The sequence below is a fragment of the Thunnus maccoyii genome, chromosome 4 (assembly GCF_910596095.1).
Source record: "Thunnus maccoyii chromosome 4, fThuMac1.1, whole genome shotgun sequence".
Lineage (NCBI taxonomy): Eukaryota > Metazoa > Chordata > Actinopteri > Scombriformes > Scombridae > Thunnus > Thunnus maccoyii.
The window spans coordinates 22,839,953-22,862,806 of NC_056536.1; the positions used below are offsets into that span (position 1 = coordinate 22,839,953).

At 39.9% G+C, this 22,854-nt stretch overlaps 1 protein-coding gene across 4 annotated transcripts in view; it reads right to left on the reverse strand.

The window, feature by feature from the left end:
• LOC121895088 (cadherin-4-like) overlaps window positions 1-22,854 on the reverse strand; it is a 276,647-nt gene that overhangs the window by 69,880 nt on the left and 183,913 nt on the right. For all 4 annotated transcript variants that reach the window (XM_042407923.1, XM_042407925.1, XM_042407922.1 and 1 more), the window contains 2 exons: window positions 13,694-13,920; window positions 1,593-1,790 (listed from right to left, as the gene is read on the reverse strand). In XM_042407923.1, coding sequence (XP_042263857.1) covers window positions 1,593-1,790; window positions 13,694-13,920 — 425 coding nt within the window. The remainder of the gene's footprint in view (window positions 1-1,592; window positions 1,791-13,693; window positions 13,921-22,854) is intronic.

Genomic DNA, 22,854 nt, shown 5'->3' on the forward strand with positions numbered 1-22,854 from the left:
TATTTACTGCACAAAGTGGATTGTGTTTGGCTGCACACTATACTTCCAAATGTTCCTTTGATACCTTCTCTATTTCTCCATGGCCCATCCTCTCTGGTTCTGACCAGCTCACTGAAACAGCAGAATTGTCTGGCCAGTTTATGGCCGGTGTAGCACCACTGAAGAGCTCAGCATGCTCATATGAGAATGCCACACTGTGCCAAGCTGATGGGACACTGTAGAAGTACTCAAACTCCAAAACAAAGACTTACAAACTCTCCCCTCTTTGACTTGATGTTTTTTTTTTGTTTCACTGTAAAAAAAATGGAATAAAAAAGTTTCCTTCAAGCAGCTCCTCAGGCTTTTCCCTGGGGATTGGATAAAACCCTGCTGAAAAACAAAGAACAGACACAAAAGAGAAAAAAAAATGCTTCTTTTGCACAATTTAAGACCCAAAAGAGATAAACTGTAAGAGTTTTGTAAACAGTGAGGAAAAGCTGATGGCTAGATATTCCAGATAAAGAGAGAAGGAAAGTGGGAGCAGGGAATGAAGCAGCGGTCTCCTGGAATGATGTTTTTTGATGAATTACAGTGCGTACCACAAGCGTAAAGCCTAGAGCTTTGCTACGAGAGAGACAAACCGCGCATTCTGTTGTGACAGAATCTCTGAATTTTAAACACTCTGCAGCTCGAGCCTTTGCACAACAACACATTTACACAAACCTTTATTTATTCATGCTCTTTTTTTTTATTCTCCAACAGGCTTGTACTGGCTCAACCTCCAACCCTCTCCATGTTGTGTTCATATTTTGCACTTGTAGTTTTGCAGAAATGAAATTTACCGTAATGGGAGCCAGTTGTTGTTGCCACATTCCAATCATGAATGCTAAATGAAGACAGGTTTGTAGAATAATGATTAGGCACCAACAGCTGAGGTGTTTCTACTTGTATATTTCTTGTTCTTCAGATATGGATTTACATAGGGACAACACCTGCAGGATGAGGCTATGGTCAGGACATTTTTCATGTTGTCAAGGTTGAAAAAAAAGTTACCTCTGATTTATTTAAGTTTTAAACCAACATGCTCTTTGAGGCCAGCTTTTTATACTTTATCCTTTATATCTCACAGGAGGCCCAGAGTTATGGCTTCAGCAAAGATTCTGTGACAAATTGTATTGTTATAAAGGCTCTATAAAAATAGCATTGAATTGCAGCCAACCATTCTGAAATAGCCTGATAAAGGAAGGGATGAATGCATAAAGGAGCAGAAATAATCATTCGTTTCACTGTGAACCCAGTGGACCTCACACTGTGGGAGAGTTTGGCAGCTTAGCTGTTTTGGAGCCTACTCTGTATCTGAGGGGAAAACTTCTTAGGGCCAATCAGGGCTGTTTAAATACCTTAAGATTTTGTGGCTATAATTACATCAGAGGAACACAACATAATCATCTGCAAGGATGTAGAGAACAAACCAGTTATGCTAATGTGTTTCTGTTCTTTATCACCGGCCATCACACACCCCCAATCAGCGTGAGCCATGAAGTGCCCTCAAGAAATTCCAGCTGTAAATTCAGAACAAATCAGTGATGCAGCCCATCAAATTTGTCACTTACACTGACGAGCATCTGAGGGAATGGTCCTCGAGAATTTTCTGCCACGTTGATTGGTGGGATCACCCAGTCCCTCTTCTGCCTCCGTAGACCCTTGGAGCTGTTCAGGCCTGACCCTGAGAACATGATGACAGGAGGTGGTGCTTGGAACGCCTCCTTCTTCTCTTTTCTCTCAGCGACTTTCCCCTCTTCCTTTGTGACCTTTAAGACAACACAAGGCTTCATTTAGGAGGTTGGATGTGCTTAATGATAATAGTAAGTGATGTGATGCCCAAGTATGTAAAGTCTCAAAGTAGAAATTCACAGGACAACAAGAATAACATTTTACTTTTGTTAATCTGGTTAAACAGATACGTATATTTTTTGTGAACAATGAAAAAGTGTTAAGAGTGCAAAGCCAGGCAGCATAAACCACCTGGCTTTGCACAAGTGGTCTGCATTTTGAATGGGCGGCAGCAGCACATACATCTGATCTTACTAACAACCTGTACCATACACCACAGGTTTCTGCTATCCACCTTCTCTAATCTAATCATGCAACCAACTATAACAGGTTGTAGCTTAAAATAGAGGAAATGGTTAGTAATATAACATGATTAATATAGCAAGTTTTGCTAACTAATATCCAACAAGTCCTCCAAATTAACCAAATATGTTGTTTGGTTGTTGGTTAGAGAAACATGTGGTGTGGGTTAAAGTTACTACTTCCTTAAAGTTAGGTGACCTCCATTGTCATGGCTACAATAATAACCACAGGTTTAAGGTTAGGGGAAGAACATAGTTACAGAATTTAAAAAACTGTCCTGACTTGAAGATGGAAACAGGAAACGAACAGCTGTTTCCTGTGGCAAAGGCCATTGTTAGTTTATAGCCTCCATTCATCCCTCCTTTTCTGAATGAGGAAAATTGTTGACATGTATATATAGTACAGGTGTGTCCAAACTTTTGACTGGTACTGTATATATCAATGGAACAGCACCACTGCTTCGAGTCGTAATTACTACGGCTGCTAGATGGTATCTGTTACTCAAACGTAACTATAGGTTGTTTTTGGGGGACTGATATTACAACATATTGTGTTGTTTTTCTTGGGAGGACAGTCTCCTAATATCATAAACTCCACATAATCAGACTTCGAAGGTGATGTTGCTCCAAGACTGCTATTGTTCAGATGGCAACGGCAAATGCAATCATGCTTACATTGGAAAACAGCATAAGAGATGGCAGCAGCATCCCCTCACTGTCTGAAAGTACTTCAAGTCTGAATATTAGGAAATATATCATAACAATAACTGTTGTGAGGAGAGTGTGTATTCTACAGTAAGTCTGTCATCACTATACAGCTGAAGATAATGCATGGTGTTGCCATGGAAACAAAGTGTACAATGCACATCCTGTATTTTGAATGTGAAACATCTAATGGATACACTCACACATTAATTCACTCTTTCATTCATTCACTCACCCGCTGGCTCAATCACTCACTGATTCATTCATTCATTCATTTATTCATTTATTCACTGACAGTTAAGACTTTCTGCACCTACAGTAATTGGTATTTAGGAAACTTGGTAACCATGCAGAACAAAAGATAATTCACACACCTCCATGCTCTAATACTGCTCAAATACTGTGTATGTCAAGCACACGTACAGTCTATAATAAATAGACTATTTGTCTGAAATGATGCTGCATAGGAGAACATACTTGACCAGGGCCTAAACAAAAGGCATATATAATTGATGTTTTAATAATTTGACCACATTATTTGGAACTGCATGGCAATTAAGAAATAAATTAAAGAAAGAAAATAGAAACAAAATATAAATTCAACCTTCAACAGTCTCCTAGCAGATCAGTCACTCCAAAATTCCTCTGTTACTGTATATAAATCTACAAAATTCCTTCCTATTTACCACTTTGTCTGTTTCATGTTTGATACTGAGTTAACTGCAATATTTCCAAAACCATCTGAAATCATCTTAAATTACAGGCCCCCTAGAATCCTCTGGTCCATTATTTGACTGGCTTGATAAAACTTCCCAAACTAACCAATTTGGTAAAAAAAACACACCTTTTAACTCTTAAAATCATCAAATCAATGGTCTCTATTGTGCTGTTTAAGCAACAAACATAATGTGTCAAATGATGTTTGTTTAAAATCTTATCCAGTTTATTTGTGCCATTACGCATCAGGTCTGAGCAGAGCAGAGCTGTAAAGTGTAAGCACACAGGTATTAAGTCTTTTTGAATCCTGAGTGTGTGTGTGTGTGTGTGTGTGTGTGTGTGTGAGTGTGTGTTAGTGTGTGTGTCTGTGTGTGTATATATGTGACAGAGACCATAAACTTCAGACTTTGCCATTTACAGCAGGAATAAAAAGCCTATTAACAGAGAGCATGTCTGAGGTTGGATTTACAGCCTCTTTCACCAGACTGTGACAACTGAGTCACAGACACACGTTTCAGTCCAACAGTATGCTCCCATCATACACTCCCCTCGCACACACCCTGCAGGCGGAGAAAAATGACCACCACAAACCTGTCTTTTTGAAAGATGCTCAAATAAGGAACTTGAAAGGAGCACATTTTCAATCTCCTCATGAACATTAACTCACCCATGAGTCAGAAGAGATGCTGGAGCTATCAAGCATATCACCTATCCAAATGAATGCCCTTATGTGGAAATATTGCAGAATACGTGAACGCACCACAGAGATTCAGCTTCATTATAGATGCTTCTGTGCGAGTGGGTACAAACAAACAAAAGTCACTGACAATGCAGTAGTAGAGCTTTAATTGTGTACCTCAGGGCTAGTTAAGGCACCCGAGTGCGGATAATCAGATACAGCATGTTGCTTCTTATGTTCAAGTACATTACACATGTCAACACTTCTCTGTCAAGGTCATATAGAGTCCATCATCTCAAGGCTTACATTTTAACAACTACACCACATGTTTAGTGTCCCAAGGGCCATATTAGATGTGTTGTACATAAGCGATCTAAAGGTTATATTAAATTGACAATATGGAGAATTTTTCTACAGCAAGTTTACCAACATATCTCAAGGTTACAAGGTAGTAAAAACATGTCAAGAACTGAGTCACAACCATCATTGCTGAGACAGAGTTGCACTCTCTGTCTCAATCACGTTCCTCTGAGCTATCCCTTGCTCCCGTGCTTCCCCCCTGCCCTTCTCTTGCAATGTTATTGTTTTTCTCCCAGTCAGTGGGTCCTGACAGCTTGTCTCAATAACTGTGATTCCTCGAGCACTGTGCTGTGTTTGGCTGATGGTGAACCAGCAGGTAGAACAGCAGCACAGCCTTTCACCTAAATATGGTGGCTAATGTACACATAGGTGAAATCTTTACCAAAATAATGTTATCAATCCTAACAGTTAGTTAATTGTGCCCATACATTTTCAATTTGTGATTACTGTGCATTTGTTTAAGTTCAGCCCTGTGCTAGCCTAGTTAAAGGAATAGTTTGACATTTTGGGAAATAGGCTTATTCAATCTTTTGCCGAGAGTTAGATGACAAGATCGATACCACTCTCATGTCTGTCTGTTCCTGGAGTCTTGTCATCACTGTGAGGTTGGCAGGCAACCAGAGGAGACTCTAGGAAGTCACTGCTCCCAGCCAAGAAATAGTCTGGCACATAAACCCCCGTAAACCAAAACCTGTCATTTTAACACTTCAGTTTTTGTATGGATTACACCAACCACAAAACATGATAGTCAGTGAGAACATTTTTTACCTTTGGACAGAGCCAGACTGTTTCCATTCTTTAAAGTTAAGATAACCGTTTCCCGGATCCAGCTTAATATTTAAGAGATATGAGAGTGGTATCAATCCTCACATCTAACTCTTGGCAAGGAAGAAAATAAGCATATTTCCCAAAATGTCAAACCATTCCTTAAAGAGAGAGGATTTGGCAAATATTCTACGTGAGGTGAAAGAGACAGGTGCATGTCAATGTTCTAAAAACATCGGGAGGTTACTTATAGTGTTTGGCCCAGTGATTTGGCTCACTGACCCAGTTAGCAGTTGCGGTAGCAGCAGTGGGGTGAAACAGCAACAGGCAATTGAGCTACTTTAACCTAATTGCTGTAATATACAGTACTGTATGTCAAAAATCACACTCCTTGGAGTCATAACTCTGTCAAATCTCTAACTTAGAGCATGATTATCCCCTAAATAGAAGTAGACGAAAGAATAATTGGTAAATGCAGCTGTCTCGACTTTGTTCTGTTAGGGTCCTCACAGACTCACAATTTGAAAACCCTTGCTTTAAAAGAGTATTTTTTTTAAGTACCAAACTCAAAGCACTGGAACCAATGATATTCTCATTTTTATGGCCGAAATCAAGTAACAAATATCTTTAAACTGTACAAGTGTTTTTAATGAAATGCTACAGTAAATAAGGGCAGAGCTTAAACTGAGGCCTCTGGTAGGGATGTAACTGTACACCTTCACTGTACTGTTATATAGAAAGAAAATGGGTGACAATGCTAGACGGGGTATGGGGAAAAAACAAAACAATTTAAAACCACTCACCAGAGGTCATAATACTGTTCAGTTCCATTACAGTAAAGACAACAGTGCAGGCAGAGAGTGGAGTGGAAAATATATATGTGGATACTCCATTTCTGAATGTATGTATGTGTGTGTATGTGTGTGTGTGTGTGGGTGGGTGGGTGTTCATGTCAGAGTACAAGAAAAATCTAGGCTCGTGAATTCATGAGAATAAGAGAAAGAGGTTCAATCACCATACATTTACATATAAAGAGGCTAGAATTTTTAATACCTCTTCCAATTTTTCATTTTATATTACTTCTGTGCAATATGTTGCCTTACAGTTCCTCCCCAGCAGTTGACATTTGAGAATAAAAATAAAATGCAACACAGGAGCAGGCTATCGTGTTGGAAGATGGCAATGGCTTCTGGCACATATTGAAAGTTGAGGGTCCTGTACAATGTAGTCTATAAAAAGTTCTCTTTGTCTCTCTCTCTGTTTGTTCTTGCCTGGTCAAGGTCCCTCAGAGGGCTGGCTTGTATCTGCCAGCAGAAACAATGCTTTCAAAGCTGACTTCATTAGATGGACGCCCAGGAGAAAAGCTTTTAAGGCTGCTTTAAAGGAAATGTGTCAAGCAACCTGGCATATGGTGTGTATGTGTATGTGTATGTGTGGGTAGGTAGGGGTGTGAGGTGTGATGGGGCATGGGTGGAGGTGTCATGTTCAGTTTCATCAACCAAGCGGTACATTTGAGACATGTACAATCCAGAGCCCTTAACAGGGAAGAAGAGGTGGGATAAAGGAATGTGGTAGTAGAGGAGATCATATTTTGGCATTAAGCTGAAAGAAAGACAGGATTTGCTGGGCATGAGGGTTGGAACAATTTTGATTCTAAAGCCTACAAAATTTATACGCACAAATGGCTGCAATTTTAAATGTTAGCCTAACCTTTTGGCCACTAGGGGCAGCAGAAGCAAGCTGTAAACACAATGCTGACATATTAGCACATTTTAGGTTCATATGGCAAACTTGTTAGCATACAATTGAATTGGTTATTTACACATGCAGCAGACACACAGCAAATAAGATGAATGTACGCCCATGCTTACCCCTCCTTTAGCTCTGTTTAGCTCTCCACCTACTCCTGAGGGAAATATCTGGTGCTTTAGCTGCTAAATGCTCCATTATGTTAACCAGCTTATCACTAACCTTGTCATTATGATGTTTGGGGCTGGGAAGGTAGTGTACAGTGGGTTAATCAGAGTTTTTTTTGCTAAAACAGTTGCCTACTGCATCTGTAAAAGACACTGATGAAGTTTTTGTTTGTTTGTTTTTTGATCAAAAAGCCATAAACAGAAAAATTACTATTCAAAGCAGAGTATTTTTTATGTCTTAAAACATGTCTGGAGGGCATTTTTAATTATAGCAGCTTTAAATGTGTGTCAAAGGAGATATATAATTGTGTATCATCGGTATAGAAATGGTAACTGATATTGTGTTTTTACATAATATGACCAAGTGGTAGCATGTAAATGGAAAATAGTAAGGGCCCAAGAACAGATCTCTGTGGATCTCCATATTTTAGTGGTACTAAAGCTGATAAATTCCAATTTCCACACAGAATGACCTTCTTGGGAGATATGAGCACCTGAAATGCCCACCAAATGTTAAAACGTTCAATTAAAATACTATGATCAACAGTGTAAAAAGCCATAGACAGATCAGGAGTAATAGAGTATGTTGAGCACAGTCGGCTGCTAAGAGATCACTTTGAACCCTAAGGAGTGCAGTTTCTTTTTGCTATAACTTGCCCTAAAACGCTGCTGAAATTTCTCAAAGAGACCATTACTGTTCATGAAAGAAATTATCTATATAAGACCTTTGCAAGGACTGGCAGTTTTGAGATTGGCCAGAAATTATCAAGAATATCTGAGCCTAGTGTGGGTTTTTTAAGGAGAGGTTGTACTACTGCTGCTTTAAAACAATCAGGACAGTGCCAGATGAGAGTAAGGAGTTGAATAAATCCACCAGAAATGGACAGGTTATGACAAGGGGTTCTTTAAGAAAGTAGGTAGGAATGATATCAAGAGAGCTGGTGGAGTTCTTCATTTTGACAATGGTCTCGATTACATTTTCAATTGTTAGCTTATCAAAGGAAGTTAAAGTACAGTTGGTGCTAGGATGAGAGGGTTCAGTGACAGTCTGGGCAACAAATGAAATATTGCTTCTGATGTTTTTGATTTTGTCAGAGAAAAAATATTGAAATTGTTCACATTTGTCAATTAATGGTTCAATAACAGCAGGGGGTAGACTTGATGTATGACTTACAATGTTGAAGAGGAGTCTGGGGTTAGATCTCCGTTTATTAATAATGAGGTCATTATAATACTTTTCTCTGGCCATTTTCATTGCTTGATTAAAGGTCTTCATTAGGTCTCTCAAAGTCTGCAAGTCTACAGGCTGTACAGAACCCCTCCATTTTCATTCAGTCCTATGACATCTGCTTCTGAGATCTGATGTCATTGGTTAGCCAGCACTGAGATGTAGTTTTCGGTTTTCTAGCTCTTGAGGGAGCCACAGAGTCCAGAATATTACATGTTGAATTGAAAAATAGTAGTGGCATCATTAATACTCAATGAAGAGACAAAATCTATGTCAGAGGAGGTAAAAGCATCACAAAATTTAGCAGCTGAAGTGGAATTAAAAATGTGAGAATAGGACAGGTCTGTATTATTATTGACTGCATTATGGACCTAAGTATTAAAATGGAGTATAGCCCTTATTGTCTGTATCAAGCTTTAAAAACTCTATGGCTAAAATATTGTTAGGACAGCACACATGGATGTTAAAGTCACCTAAACTCTTTTTGTATTATGGCACGATGATGGAGAGCAGTTCATAAAATTAATTTATAAAACCTATTGTTAGTTTATCAAACCAAGAAGTCAAGAAGGAACTTTCAATATCAACCTTTAACCTAACATGGACAAGAATCTTTTAACCCTTACATACTGTTCATATTCTGACCCTTCACAGTATGGAGTGGGTCATTTTTGACCCGGCTCAACTATCCCTTTATAATTAGTCCCTATACCAAATCATGAACCACAAATATAATTTTCATCCACATGTATCTTATCAGTCATTAATAAATGGGTGAATAATTGTTCGTCAATGTTTCAGAAAGCAGAGAGAATGTTTTCTTTAGGTCTGAAACTTTTCGGTTTTAGAAAAAATACTTTAACAATCACACTATATTATGATCTCATGTTATCTAAAACAGTAAAACATAACAGCCATAATTAATTCTATTAATTATATTGAAAGTAAAGGGTGCAACAACATTTTTGAATGGCAGGTTTCATTATAACCATTAAAACCATCAATCAACACTGCCTGCAAACCACACGCCCTCCTTTTCTATCAGTTGTACACAATCAACTCTGCATTGAGTGTATTATTCACTCAAACACAACAACTGGATTGCAGATTTTCAGGGCAGGGGCAGATTGATCAGGGCAAGATTCAGACCACTGTGCTGCTGTGGCTGGTGTGGCTGGCATGTGGGGAAGGTGGTGTCTCCTTTGCGTGAAAGTAGTCACAAAAGCCTTTCTTCCATTTCCTCCATGTTGTCCTCCTCTTCTAATACTTTCTCTTCAACTCACTGTCTCATTTCCACCAAATCACTCCTTCCACTCCACCACATCAGTGAAATACGGGCTCAGGTACTTTTTATAGTCCTATGACAGCTGCCCTACACTATAGGGAGGACTATATTGGGCAACCACTATGCTGGTTGTATAAAAGCTTCAGATAATATATTAAATGCTTTTTTGCACAAAATGACTGTGAATTTCACTTACATTAAAAGCACATTTGAAGGGGATCTTTTAATAGCCAGTATGAACAGGAAGAATGATTACAGCAAGGAAAACCTCTTTCAGTGTTTATATGGGTACCTGACTGTTGTTTTAAGACAGACTTGAAAAATTGTGAACCTGTCCTTTAAGTATGGATGTTTGCCAAAACTGTGGAAATAGCAGTAAAATGCAAAAATGCAAATGTATAAATTATCTCTGTCTGTAGTTACTGGTTGAGGGAAAGCAGCACATCCTCATCCACATTTGGCCACTAGGGGAGCTATAACCCCTGAAACAGAAAAAAATTGATCATGCTCTTTTTGGACTGTGAGCCCGAGCAGCTTGTTCTCATGCTCACAGTCCAAAAAGCACCAGCACTCACCCTATCCTCCTTCACTTACTATGTTACCAGTCTGTACAGGAGATAGACTAGCCATTCAAACACACATGTTGCCATATTCCATGTTCGGTCTACTGTATGACAAGTTCACTGAAACATACACATGATCCTTTGCATTCAGTCCATATTCAGGAGACCAACCCCTGCCAAGCGCAACATGCCTGTGTGCGCAAACAGGGTTTGTCAGCAGAGCGGGATGAGACAGATGTGAGCCGGGTCTGGACAAATGTATTCTTTTTCTTCATAGAGAGGAAGGCTTAGTGGGGTTGACTGCAGGGTATGGATGCCCCACATCCCACCAGTGCGGTGAGGGGCGGCAGAGGTGGAGCGAGACATGTTTGGGATGGAATGAGAGGGATGACGAGAAGGCTTGTCAGAAGCAGATGTGACCCCCCACCCCTCCCTTGCCTAAATAAGTCATGCTCCAGATCCTTTTATCTACACATGCTAACAGGTACTAGTGAGTTCCCTGAGGAGAGATGTAGAGAGAAAAAGATGTAGAGGAAAAAAAACAGAGAAGTAGACACGGAGAGCTAGAGAAAGAGCTGTGCCCATCACTGCTGCAAGAGGCTTAAATGGGCTTTTCTCTGGCCACGGTGTAATTCTAATCAAACCATGCACTCTTTCTTATTCATACTCACACAGAAACAGAAAAAGTACAGTAAGGTGATGAAATTGATTTAAAAAAGAAACAGGTTAAGCGGAGATATCTCTGCACTTACTCAAACGCAGAAGCAAACTGGAGTCAGATATCAGAATTTCTAACAGCAGCTTCACAGATTCCAAAGATTTAAAGGTTGAGTTATTTCCCTCGATCCTATTGAGGGGGGCCCACACTTTCTGACAAGCAGTCCTGCATGTCTATAGTCAACCTATAGGTTTCAAACCTAAGACACTGTATGCCCTAAACAAAGATACAACCTCTCATAGAGCATACACAGTGAGGCAAATTTATTGCAAAATTAGCATAATTCACTTGATCCGACATAATATATCCACCCAAAAAATACAAACAAGTATCATTCTAGCACACATACCAGACTCACATGCTTACACACCCTAATGCTATGTGAACAGGAGTCACTGAGTGTGAAATGGATGCGGCCCCCCAGCCCTGGTGCCTTCAGCCTTAGCCAGCTGGCGGTGGTCCCAGCTCTTCCCCTCCACGCCAGTGCCTCCCCAAAACCCTGCACGCTTTGATATCAGCCAGCCCCTGGCTACCCAGACATCTGGAAGTTATTATTCAACAGAGCACGCCACAAAGCGCCATTTCCATAATGAAACATCACATTTTGTTTCAGCGCCCTGCTTTCTGCTCCTGCTCTCGCTGCATACATGTTTGTTCCAATGTGTAACGTATTTCTGACCTCTGACCCTGTTAAGCTCTCTCATTGTTTGTCTCTTCATGGCACCTCAGGATCCTCTATTAATTGACTCACTGGAAACTGAAGTAGAATAGCCAGTCATTTGACCTTTAACACCTTGTATTTAATAGTGAAGCTCACACCATGCTAACCAGTGTGAGCTACGGAAGTGCGAGAATGAAGGCCAAACTATTCAGAGCCAGAACAACATACTCATCTCTACACCCACTCCCACTAATAGATCCTTTGTTGGCCGATGTCCCACTCCGCCTCTCTATTTGTCTCTATGAGTCGAGGACTGACTTTGTGCCATCTCTTCTGTTTTCTGGGCATGCACATTCCAAAAAAATCCAGCTGAAAACTATTTATTTTCTGGTTTTAAATAGTTTTAAGTGTGGGCTCTCAAAATCAAAGTTCTAAAAGAAGTTAATCCACTTGGAAAAGTCAAATATTTCCAGTCATTCAAACTAACCCACCAGAGAAGTTTTGAGGTCCTTCTAAAATGCTGTCAAGAGCTCTCTGTTTATATATCTGCAACAGTGATTTGTGTGTGTGGGTGTGTTTGTATATGCTTGGTATTATAATTAAATGACCACTTTTGAATCAGATCACCCTGAAATAAAACATGTGGGCAAAGCAAATTAAGGTCAGTTTAATTCAGTCCCAAAATGTGCATCTTAATTCATGAACTGGTTGTGGGAAAAAAATCCACATTCAAATCGTGAGAGCATAGATTTTGTTCAATACCCTAACTAGTAACATTAGACAAAAGGATGTTTGTCTGCAGTAACAGTAACAGATTTTTGGCCACAACACAAGACAGACATATTAGCTCCCCTTATAAGTTGTGTTTTTGTCCACCTGATGAATGTAAGTCCAACATTCACTTTCCATTTAGCTCTATTTTAGTTTCCACCAACTCCTGAGGGAAATATCTGGCTCCTTAGCTCCTAAATGCTTGACTACATTTGCCAGGTATTTGCTAACTTTGTCTGTTTGCCATTTGGTGCTGGGCAGATATCACACAGTGGATTTTTTGCTGAATTCAGCTGCCCGCTACAGCCCAAAAAGACGAGAGCGGTGGGACCGAATCAAAACAGTTAAGTTGTGGGCCACAAAATCAAAAGGAGTTGAAAAGAAGCTACAATACTCTGTGGAACCAAGCGGAATTACATAGTAGGGTGACAATTACCTGTTGGTTCATCACTATGAGCCACCCTTTACCCTTTGCTTTAAGCATTATTTTCATCAGTTTATTTCAAACACAATCTTAAACTGCTACAAAATTTCAGCAAGTTTCTATGGCCAAGGAATTGATAGCTGGTTCCTGCCAGAAATCAAGTTTGCCCATCAAGACTAAAAGGTTTCTTGTTAGTCATTATGTCTATTAAGTGACACATCCGACTCAGCTGGTTTTGATCTTGTCAGGAACTTCCTGACCCATCTCCTCTATGAGATGTCTACAATTGCACTGTGTTAATGAACAAGGGTCCTTAATTATGTTTGTTGTTGTTACCTAATATGATTAACACTCATGCTGATACTAACTATCAGATCTGGCCTTGTGGTGGCTCTGTAGTCATGGCGACAGTTGAGCTCAGGCTGCAGTCCTCGCATGACCTCTGACAGCTTTTAAATAGAGGAGGAAAAGTCAAGGACCCCTGGGGTATCCAAGGCACAGGATGTTTTCCAATAACAGCTTATGGCTGAGGGGAATCATACTCTCCCCCTGTGGCAGTGTGATTCTATCACTTTTAACCATGTGCTGCTGCTACTTCTTTATACCCAATCCCTCGCTCTCTAGCTCTCTCTAAAACCCCAAGGAGTTTTGACCTGATTCTTGGCTGTTACTATCACCAGACCACTGGAGAAAATGTGATAGGAAGAAGAAACTCTGGGATGATAATTGAAACTTGAAGCATGTTATTTGAGTGTCTGTGCTCGTACTCAGTAAGTGCATAACTCACCTCATTTTCATTTTGTTGTGGTGAAGGTAGGTCAATCAGTGCCAGTTGGACCACAGTCTCCCAGACATGTGTGTGTGGACCGCTTGCTGTCAGTTTAAACTGGACTGGTTCGTCTAGGCTGGCTCCCTCTCGCTGGGCAAAGATGGATCCATCTGTCCGCACGCTGAAGCTGGGGTCACTGCTTTGGAAAGCCACCGCCTCATTCCCCATGCAGTCATCGAACTTCACTGTAGACAAGAGAATTGAGGGGATTCAAGTGATTTCAGTGAAAACTAAGCATAGAAATAGACACAAAGTATGTGATGGCAAATGGGGGATCAGTTGAAACTGCTGGTTACACACACACACACAGTCATGCGAACACACACATGGTACACCTGCAGTGCACCTCAGTATTAGAGATAGATAGCAGAGTGAATACTTAAAGAGATTGTATCATTGTGCCTGGTTTGACCCTGATGCATCTCACCATTATTTGCCATTGGTTATAGGTCAGAACATCACAAGGATAAGACTCTTGAGGATTGTTCTCTACAGATGCATGTGAAAAAAATAGCAAACTGATGGTGTGCTGTGCTGTTATTGTGGAGGGGGTGAGACACCGGTCTTCATACAGCTTGCAACAGAATTTATTTGTAGGCGGGCAAAGCAGGATGTCTAGTAATTAACTGCTAATTAGAGAGAGGAAGATCTAGTCATAAACTAAAAATAAAACCCTTATTAGCGAACATAGTTGCAACTTTGAAAAACAGAGTACCAAAGTGAAATTAAATAATATATCTAAGGAGCAATTTGCAGAAAATTACATACTTTGCATGTGGTATACTCATCTATAAATGTTTAGACTGTACTGTTCTCTAAGGATATATTGATTCTCTTATGTTGTGGAACTTAATGGTACTAAGCTTTTTTCCCCTCTAAGTGACAAATACTATGTTTTTAGCTTTTAATCTGAAGGCTTAATTGCTCTATGTCTGGTCTTTCTCTCTGGAAGCTCGGTTTTCCTTCATTTCATAATACAGTGAAAATGTGCTTGAGGAAACTTAAAACCAGCTTGAGATAGGTGTCATGTGCACCTACATTTATCTACTGTAAAAGGTTTGTTGTCGTTGCATGACAGCCTGTGTATCTTGATTCAGGATCCCAGTTTTCCTCCTTTGCTCTCACACCTGATGAACCGAATCCACTGTTTTCCTCTTCATTGGCTCAGTCTTTTTATGAGAGGATATAAAACATTAAACCCAGGCTTTTATCTTTGTTATTAGTTCAGCCCACCACACAACAACTTTCTGGCATTAATGCAATCTTACTAATCCGGTCACAGCTAATAATAACTCAGGGGATTGTTTACCCTGTAGCCTATTTATGTCTGTAAATATTTTACATTATTTAATTTAAACTAGAAATACCTCATCCCTGTTGTATGCCTCTGCCAACCAGTCAAGTTGCAGTTTACATCCATGTCTGTCCAGACTCATATAATATTTGTAGTGAAGACTTTAAAGGAATTTAATAAATTCTAATTCAAATTTTAATCAGTTAATCCTTGAGTCCAAGTGGAAGCTTGTGCCAGATGTAATGAAATTCCCTCCAGTTCTTAAGATATCAGATTCACGAGAATGGGATGGACGTGAGGTCACAGTGACCTTGACCTTTGACCACCAAAATCTAATCAGTTCATCCTTGAGTCCAGGTGGACATTTGTGCCAGATTTGAAGAAATTCCCTCAAAGTGTTCCTGAGACATTGCATTCAAGAGAATGGGACGGACGGATGGACAACTCGAAAACATAATGCCTCCGGCCACGGCTGTCGACAGCACAGAGGCATAAAAAATGTATGTGTGCCTGTTTCTATATCACACGAGTGTTTCAAACGGTCACCTTTGGTTTAAGTACTACACAACAAAGACCCACACACACACATCGCATAGTAAAGAGAGCTCTGACTACATTGAGACAAATAATAGTTAACAGAACATGAATTGACCCATAATGACTATTTCTACTTGATTCATATAAACAATCTAGCACTAGCACTCCTCATTCCCTGAGAATAAAAATACATACAGTATGTCTATATCAAGTTTCACTAATTAGGCAGAAACATTAAACAGAGGTCTGTTGGGATGCATGTAGGAACTGAATGAGCCTGACTTCTGAGCATCCTTACACTATACACAAACTATTGATTTGAAACAGTAGCTAATATGCAGCAAATGAGCTTGAAATATAAAAAATGTCCTTGTCCACCTTCTTTAAAACAGAACGTTATGTACAATAGGATGACATATGGTGAGGTTCAGATACTCCAGAAACATCTGTGATGTCAGGGCATTTTCGTGTTTGATCTGTTATAAAACTCTAAGATGAGAAGATGAGTCGCAAATAAGTGTAGCCCATATCAGTGTCCCATCCTCACTTCCTTCCTTCCGTCCTCATGGCACCCGCAGCCTTCTCTCTGGGATTACAATGTCTAGACAGCATATCGTAGGAAACCCTATAAGCTGAAGGCCTAACTCACTGCTGTCGCTTTCACTTTTTTTCTTCCCATGTCTGTATAACAGCTGAAACAGGGCTTCCATTACAGAGAAGAAACTGTGGCTTTTTTGTTTTGTCTGACCCTTAATATGTCTGTGATCATGTCAGTGTCCTTCTCTCTAAGGCCAGAGAGACAGCCACTCCAAGCTCAGTCAGAGAGGACAGCTCTTAAACAACACTCTGTCCACTCTGTGAAGCAGGTGTTGCACAAAATGTCCTGGTCTAGACAAGAGAATTTGGGGCATAAGGGATAGATTACATCAACCCAAAAGGCAGAAAAAAACTATGCTGCTCAGCAGATTGTTTTTCTCTTTGTGTAGCTGAACATCTCTAAAGACAAACCGCTAAAAATCATGCTTGTTGTTTTCTGTTTGTCTTGTCCCTTTTGTCTAATCCTAACTCATTTCTTCTACCATTATTTTTGCAGATTCTCAAAGATTAGCTTTGGAAGGGTGAGTGGGGTGGGAGACAATAACAAATACACCAGTTGGCAAACATGTGTCTGTGCAAATAGATTTTTGGAAGGCTGCCTGATTATATTAACAATGAGGAAGTTAGAACTCGAACTCAAAGCAAGCTTTTTTGTAATTCTAAGTGTTTGTATCTGTGAAACAGTCAAACTCTGGTAAAAAGAACAAGCAGCAGGTGGTCTGTTGCCCTTTCTCTTACCGTCCTCCAATCATGGTCTCATCTCTCTCTGAGCTAGGCACGCAGCCAGCAGTGCAGCAGCACTGCAGTCATGGCTGCTAGAGCCCTTTAGGCTGAGGCATCACACTGAGGATAGGGTATCTTCAATCATAACTACCATATAAGAAGGTTCTTTATTTACTTATATTTTCAAAAATAATCAGAATTCATTATTTCAAATAAAAACTGGTGAAAATAAGAGATCAATAAATATCAGAAATGAAAATAGTATTTTTAAAACCCAATTAGCAGCACAAACACATGGCAAGAAGGTCTTCAAATGTGTGTGTGAATGATTATGTGTCTATATGTGTCAGCCGTGTGATCCACCCTCCTTTCACTCAATACATGCTGTAATAGGCTCCATACCTGGTGACCCTGCAGAGGACAAGTAGGCATGTATTGATTATTATTAAGCTGTCACAACAGAACCTTGTTTACTGTAAACTAACTACTTTTGAATGCAAGGGATTTTAGTTAAGTTTCTTTGACGACAAAAATGCCTGGCCAGCTTGTTTGTCAATGATAATACAACTAGAACTGAAATGATTGGTTAATTAATCGATTAGGCGATTGATCAAAAATGAATCAGAAACTAATTTAATAATCAATGAATTGTCTGGTTCCAGCTTTTCAAATGTAAATATTTTCTGTTTCTGGTTCTTAGTCTTCTTTGGCTCTGGGAACTTACACTGAGCATTTTTTGCAATTTACTGATATATCAATATACTGTAGATCATAGGCCAACCAATTAATGTAGACAATAATTGATATATTAATCAATATTGGAAATACTCTTTGGTTCCATCCCTAAATACCATTAAGTCTGTATCCCATTTTATTTCTTTTTTTCTCCTTATTTTTTCTTATTCGTATTCTATAATGTTCAGATGCACTAATGGTGTATAGAGCCAACTAAGCACTAAAAACCTATTTCCATTGTGGTTCTTAATACGTAAACAGCAAAAGCAACATATGAACATCAAATCCATGTAAAACAGTTTAAATCAATCAGTTGTTTTTAATGAAAGTATTTTTCAATGAAAATCTGTAAAAAAGTGAAAATGATGAGTATGATGAATATGTAGGTGTATAATCAGTCCCTGTAACTGTGTTTGTGTGTACGCATTTATTTTTTATGATTGCCTGTATGTCTCAACAATGACAAGCTGAACTAACTGCACCAATACCCACACACAAATAGTGACAGGCTGCGCATAGAGTACCCAGAGGGTCTTGTTCTTGCACCAATTAAAGAAAAAGACAGTGCCAATTCTACCCCTCCATCAACACACACACACGCTCAAACCTCCAATAGCTCCTCTTTCACTCACTTGGGTCGATACTGCTATAAGAGAGATTATAAAAATCTGCCAACAACAGAGCAATGAAGCCCAACGGCACAGTGCTGCACATTAACAAGTCATCTAAAGCAATGGGCCCAGGTTGTGCATTGATCTGGCAAATAACACAGACACCCCAGTGTGCCAAGCAACGAGCCCAGCACTTCTCCACTGTCTAGTCAATGGGAGCAGTCACACCCCTGAAATCTTACAAATACTACCCTGGTATGTGCATTCTCCCACAGGGGTATATATATATATATATATATATATATATATATACTGTATTAATATATTATTTTTTATGACTATTGCTTGGAAGTGGCAGGGAAATGGTGCTTAGTGTTGCTTAGAGGATATCATACCCAAAACACATCTTCACTTTTCTAATTAAAGTTCCCTTCTCCCTCAGCAGACAAGGACAAGGAGGAAGGGAACGCTGAAAAGAGTTGTGACCTTCTTGTGGTGTTCTCTGGACAGCCTGACAGGAAGTAGGTGACAAGTGTTGAAAGGGAAGTGAGAAAGGGATACAGTCAGGGGAGAGGGAGAGTGCTCAGGAGTGACAGAAAGAAGGTGAGAGGAGAGGGGGAGAAGGGAAGGGCAGAGAGAGAGAGAGAGAGAGAGAGAGAGAGATAGAATGGATGAGAGGATGGAGAGTGAGTAGAGGTGGCAATCAGAGTGACAGTGAAATGAATGGAAGAACATTAGAGGAGAAAGGAAACAGGGGAAAAGCTCATAGGGATATTGCAGTTACTAAAGTTGGGATCTCCAGAGACAGCAGAATTTAAAGCTGCTGTTGAAATTGTTGAAAATATGGTGCATTGAATGCGTCAGATGTCACCCTGCCCTACAAAACAGTGAAGAAACCACTCTAAGCAGTCCAGATCTCTGCTACAATCAGGCCCATTGAGGACAAGAGAGGGGTGGGTAGAAAGAGGGGGATGAAGACAAGGAGGAGGAAAGAGGAATGGGAGGTGAGGTGCAGGTGGAGGCTGAGGAGGGCAGCGGATGGGGGCCTGGCACTAGGATCCTGGCTCAGTGAACTGGCTCTCTCTCACACAGCCACATTGAAATGGATGGGATGCTCAGATGGCTGTTTAAACAGGTTAATTGGGCTGGCCTCCCAAGAGATCAGGACAGATGGATAGATGGATAGAATGAGAGAGGAGAGAAAGAGAGAGCAAAAGTGCGACAAAGAGAGAGCGATGGAGCTCACAGAGATGGAAACAGAGGGTGGGATGAAGAGATGGATGGTGAGAGACGAGTATGGCCGCTGATCAGAGGCACCATGGGGAGTGTGCAGTCTAATCAGAGTAGAGCGGAGCTCTACAGTAGGCTGGGCCCTGAGTGACTGACTAAACAGAGCCAGGTCCGCTGTCCACTACTGATAGAGTATGAAGGAAGAACAAACTTGTGATGGGAGGGTGTTTTAAGTAGTGTTAGAAGCCCATCAGGGAGGCTGGTTCATTGAAGTCAATCATGGAGACTGGCTCATCCCTCCGTCTTTCCCAGACACCTACAAAAGGATGATGGCAGCGACCAGTTCCCATTACAAACAGTGTGCAAGAACACACAGACACAAACTAAAAGGGAACATGTACTAGACACAGATCTGTTTCAAACTTTGTATGACCATTCAGAAACTGAGTTCAGTGACAATCCATCAAACAAAACATATTCTTTTCTGAATTGAAACATAACATGTGCATATAGCACAAAGGAGAAATATTAGAAGTATTAAACTAAACTAAAAGCTACTTATCTGTCAAATATGCATCAAAGGAATGGTTGTGTTAGTACAACTTTTCAAACCTGCTTGTATTAGTTCAGTTATCTGACTGTTTTATGTTTTTTTGTGCATTTTCTGTCCATGTGCCCTCAGGAAATCCAGAGAATGAACTAATGTTATGTTTGACAAATATAAAGCCACAACAAATTCAAAAAACACTTTTAATGAGGTGTGAGTTTTGAAAGTCCCAAAGGCAAAACTGTGATGAGTAATGTAATGTAATCACAGCATCACCAAGTTTGCTGTTTCACTGTTCTACTTCAGTGGTGAAAGAGACTGAAAGAGGCTTTGTTTGGTTGGGAGGAAATAGAGAGCTTGCAAGGGAAAAAAGATCGTTTGTGTATCCATCAGTAGGCACAGGCTGAATGTTCATTGAGAAAGAAATGAATTGGAATGAAAAAAGTGCTATCTCATTAGTTTTCTTTTTGAAAAAACACTTTCATTCTGGCCACTTTATTATCTTCTTGTTTTGAATTTTGGTCATGTAACTAGTTTGTTGTTTCCCAGTTTCTATTCCTCTAAACTTTCCCAGCATTGCTTATACAGCAACACTGTACTACTGCAGTGGACCATAAAGTGAATGTAGAATTGTGTGTGTCCTGGATATGGATGGCCTGTGGTGTCTTATGTAAAATTAAGCAGCTTTACTCTGTGTTTTGTTTGGTTGAACATCGATACACTTTACTTCACCGCACCGCTTTCTCTCGGTGAAAATCCAAAATGTCAGCCTGAGATATTAGGTTGTAGATAGAGCTTGGCAACTTTTTACCCCAAAACACCTCTCTTAGTTTGCTAGAAAATCCTATCGGTTATCACTGTCTTTTTAAATTTTAACTGAATGTATGAGAGAAGGCTTGCACTTAACTATGGACTTGAGACAAACAAAGACACTAATAACAGGATGTAAGTGCACTGCTGTGAAATCTGGGGGCATTCCTGCAAGTGTGGAGGTCATACGCCTCGTCAAAACATCTGTGTTTATTTTAAACCTCTTTGAAGCAACGGTTTAACACCAATTAAAAGTTGCTGCTTATATGTATAGCTTTGCCAACTCATTTTTGATGTAGGTTAAGAAAAATATTGTTGAGTTAGAATTTTTTTCCCCTTTAAATTTAAACTCACTTGAAATGGTGTTGGGCATTTTTAATTGGTGTGACATTAGTACTATCAGTAGCCAGCCTTAGAGCAAAAATGTTGCCACTATTCTGATCTAAAGGTCCACTTAAATAGTGAGTGTAGAATGTAAAATTAATTAATTAGCCTACCTGACCAACTAGATTGGCTTTTGTCAGAGGATGGCTGATCTCAGAGCTGCTGGAGACTTGGCATGCACACTGCTGGCTAATAACAGACTGAAAGAGTCACACTATTTTAGTCTGTATACCTAGTGTTTTAAAATTTCTTAGGCTGCTGGAAGGTGATAAACACAGGAGGGTAGGGTCTTGCCTACTGTAATCTTCACTATATCTATTATATACTCTACTCAGCATGCCCATAGTAGAATGACTATAATTCATAATTGTGCAAAGGTACACATGCACAGTCATACACATATTCACATAGACACATACCACAAAGACATTGTTTTCCACTAATCAGCATCTCTCTAATGACTGATTAGTATTCCTCCAAACAAGCACAGAAGTGCTTGATTGGCCTTCATCAATTCTCAGCCATCTCTCCCAGTGAGGGGAACTGAACTGTTGCCTGAGCTGGTATCAGGACAACACACAATCACAGTGTGTTGTTGCCTGAACAAAAAAAAAAACACACATATAAACACACAATGCCTAAGGATACCTGTGACCATGCCTGGCATAACACTTGAATGATAAATGACTCATCAAACTAACATGAAAAATACCAGTGTCAAACAAAAAACTGCCAACTACAGAGAGTGTTTTACATTGACATAACCATCTCGATACTCCTGTAGCTATCAAGATATAGCTACATTTGTCCCTAAAATGACAACCAAAGACTCATAATTTCTTCATTCTATATTAATTTTAACATTCATTTCCCTCCTCTTTGAGTCTGCATTGTGTGTTTGTGGTGAGATATGGAAGACAGACGCAAAGAGAGCTTGACAGCAAGAGAGAGAATGAGAGAAAGAGAGAGAAAATCGAGTCTTTTGGCAATTAGGGCTGGCTTTAGTGGTGATTAGGAGAGAAGGCAGTGAAAGAGAGAGAGGGATCAGGCAGAATAAAGCCTCTCCCAGGAAGAGAAAAGCCCCTTTGTAGAAAAAAAGAAGAGGAAATAACAGCAGAATTAAAGTAAGCACAAACTTCCCCAACTTTCAATAGTGGCTAGACCAAGCCCCTAGGAAGTTCACCAGGCTTTGAAGCCAATTTGACATAGTGGACAGACCATGGACTTACAACATTTTTCCCACACACAATCATGGGAAAAGAAGCAGCTGTAAAACGGTGGATACATTTTTTTGAGCATCACAACCCCCACAAAATGGCTCATTTCACTATTAGAATTTGATCCATTTGGTCTGATAACATTTGGACAGCTTAGAAGAGTCGCACAATTGAATTATTTTATCCCATTCAAGTTAGCGGAGGGCTAAACCGGAAGTTAGCCAAAGTCTAAGTCTCTGGTGCGCGTGCTCTATAGGCACATTGGGCCCATAGAGCACAGTATGCATTCATCCGGGTATTCATTTCTTTACAGCGGGAAGTGGCTTTTTGGCTTCATGCACCACTGAGCAACTTTCAGAGGAATGAACGAGGCCCCACATTCGACACTGTATGCAGTTCTCTTTATACATCCATGGGCTGGACGGTAAGTTATT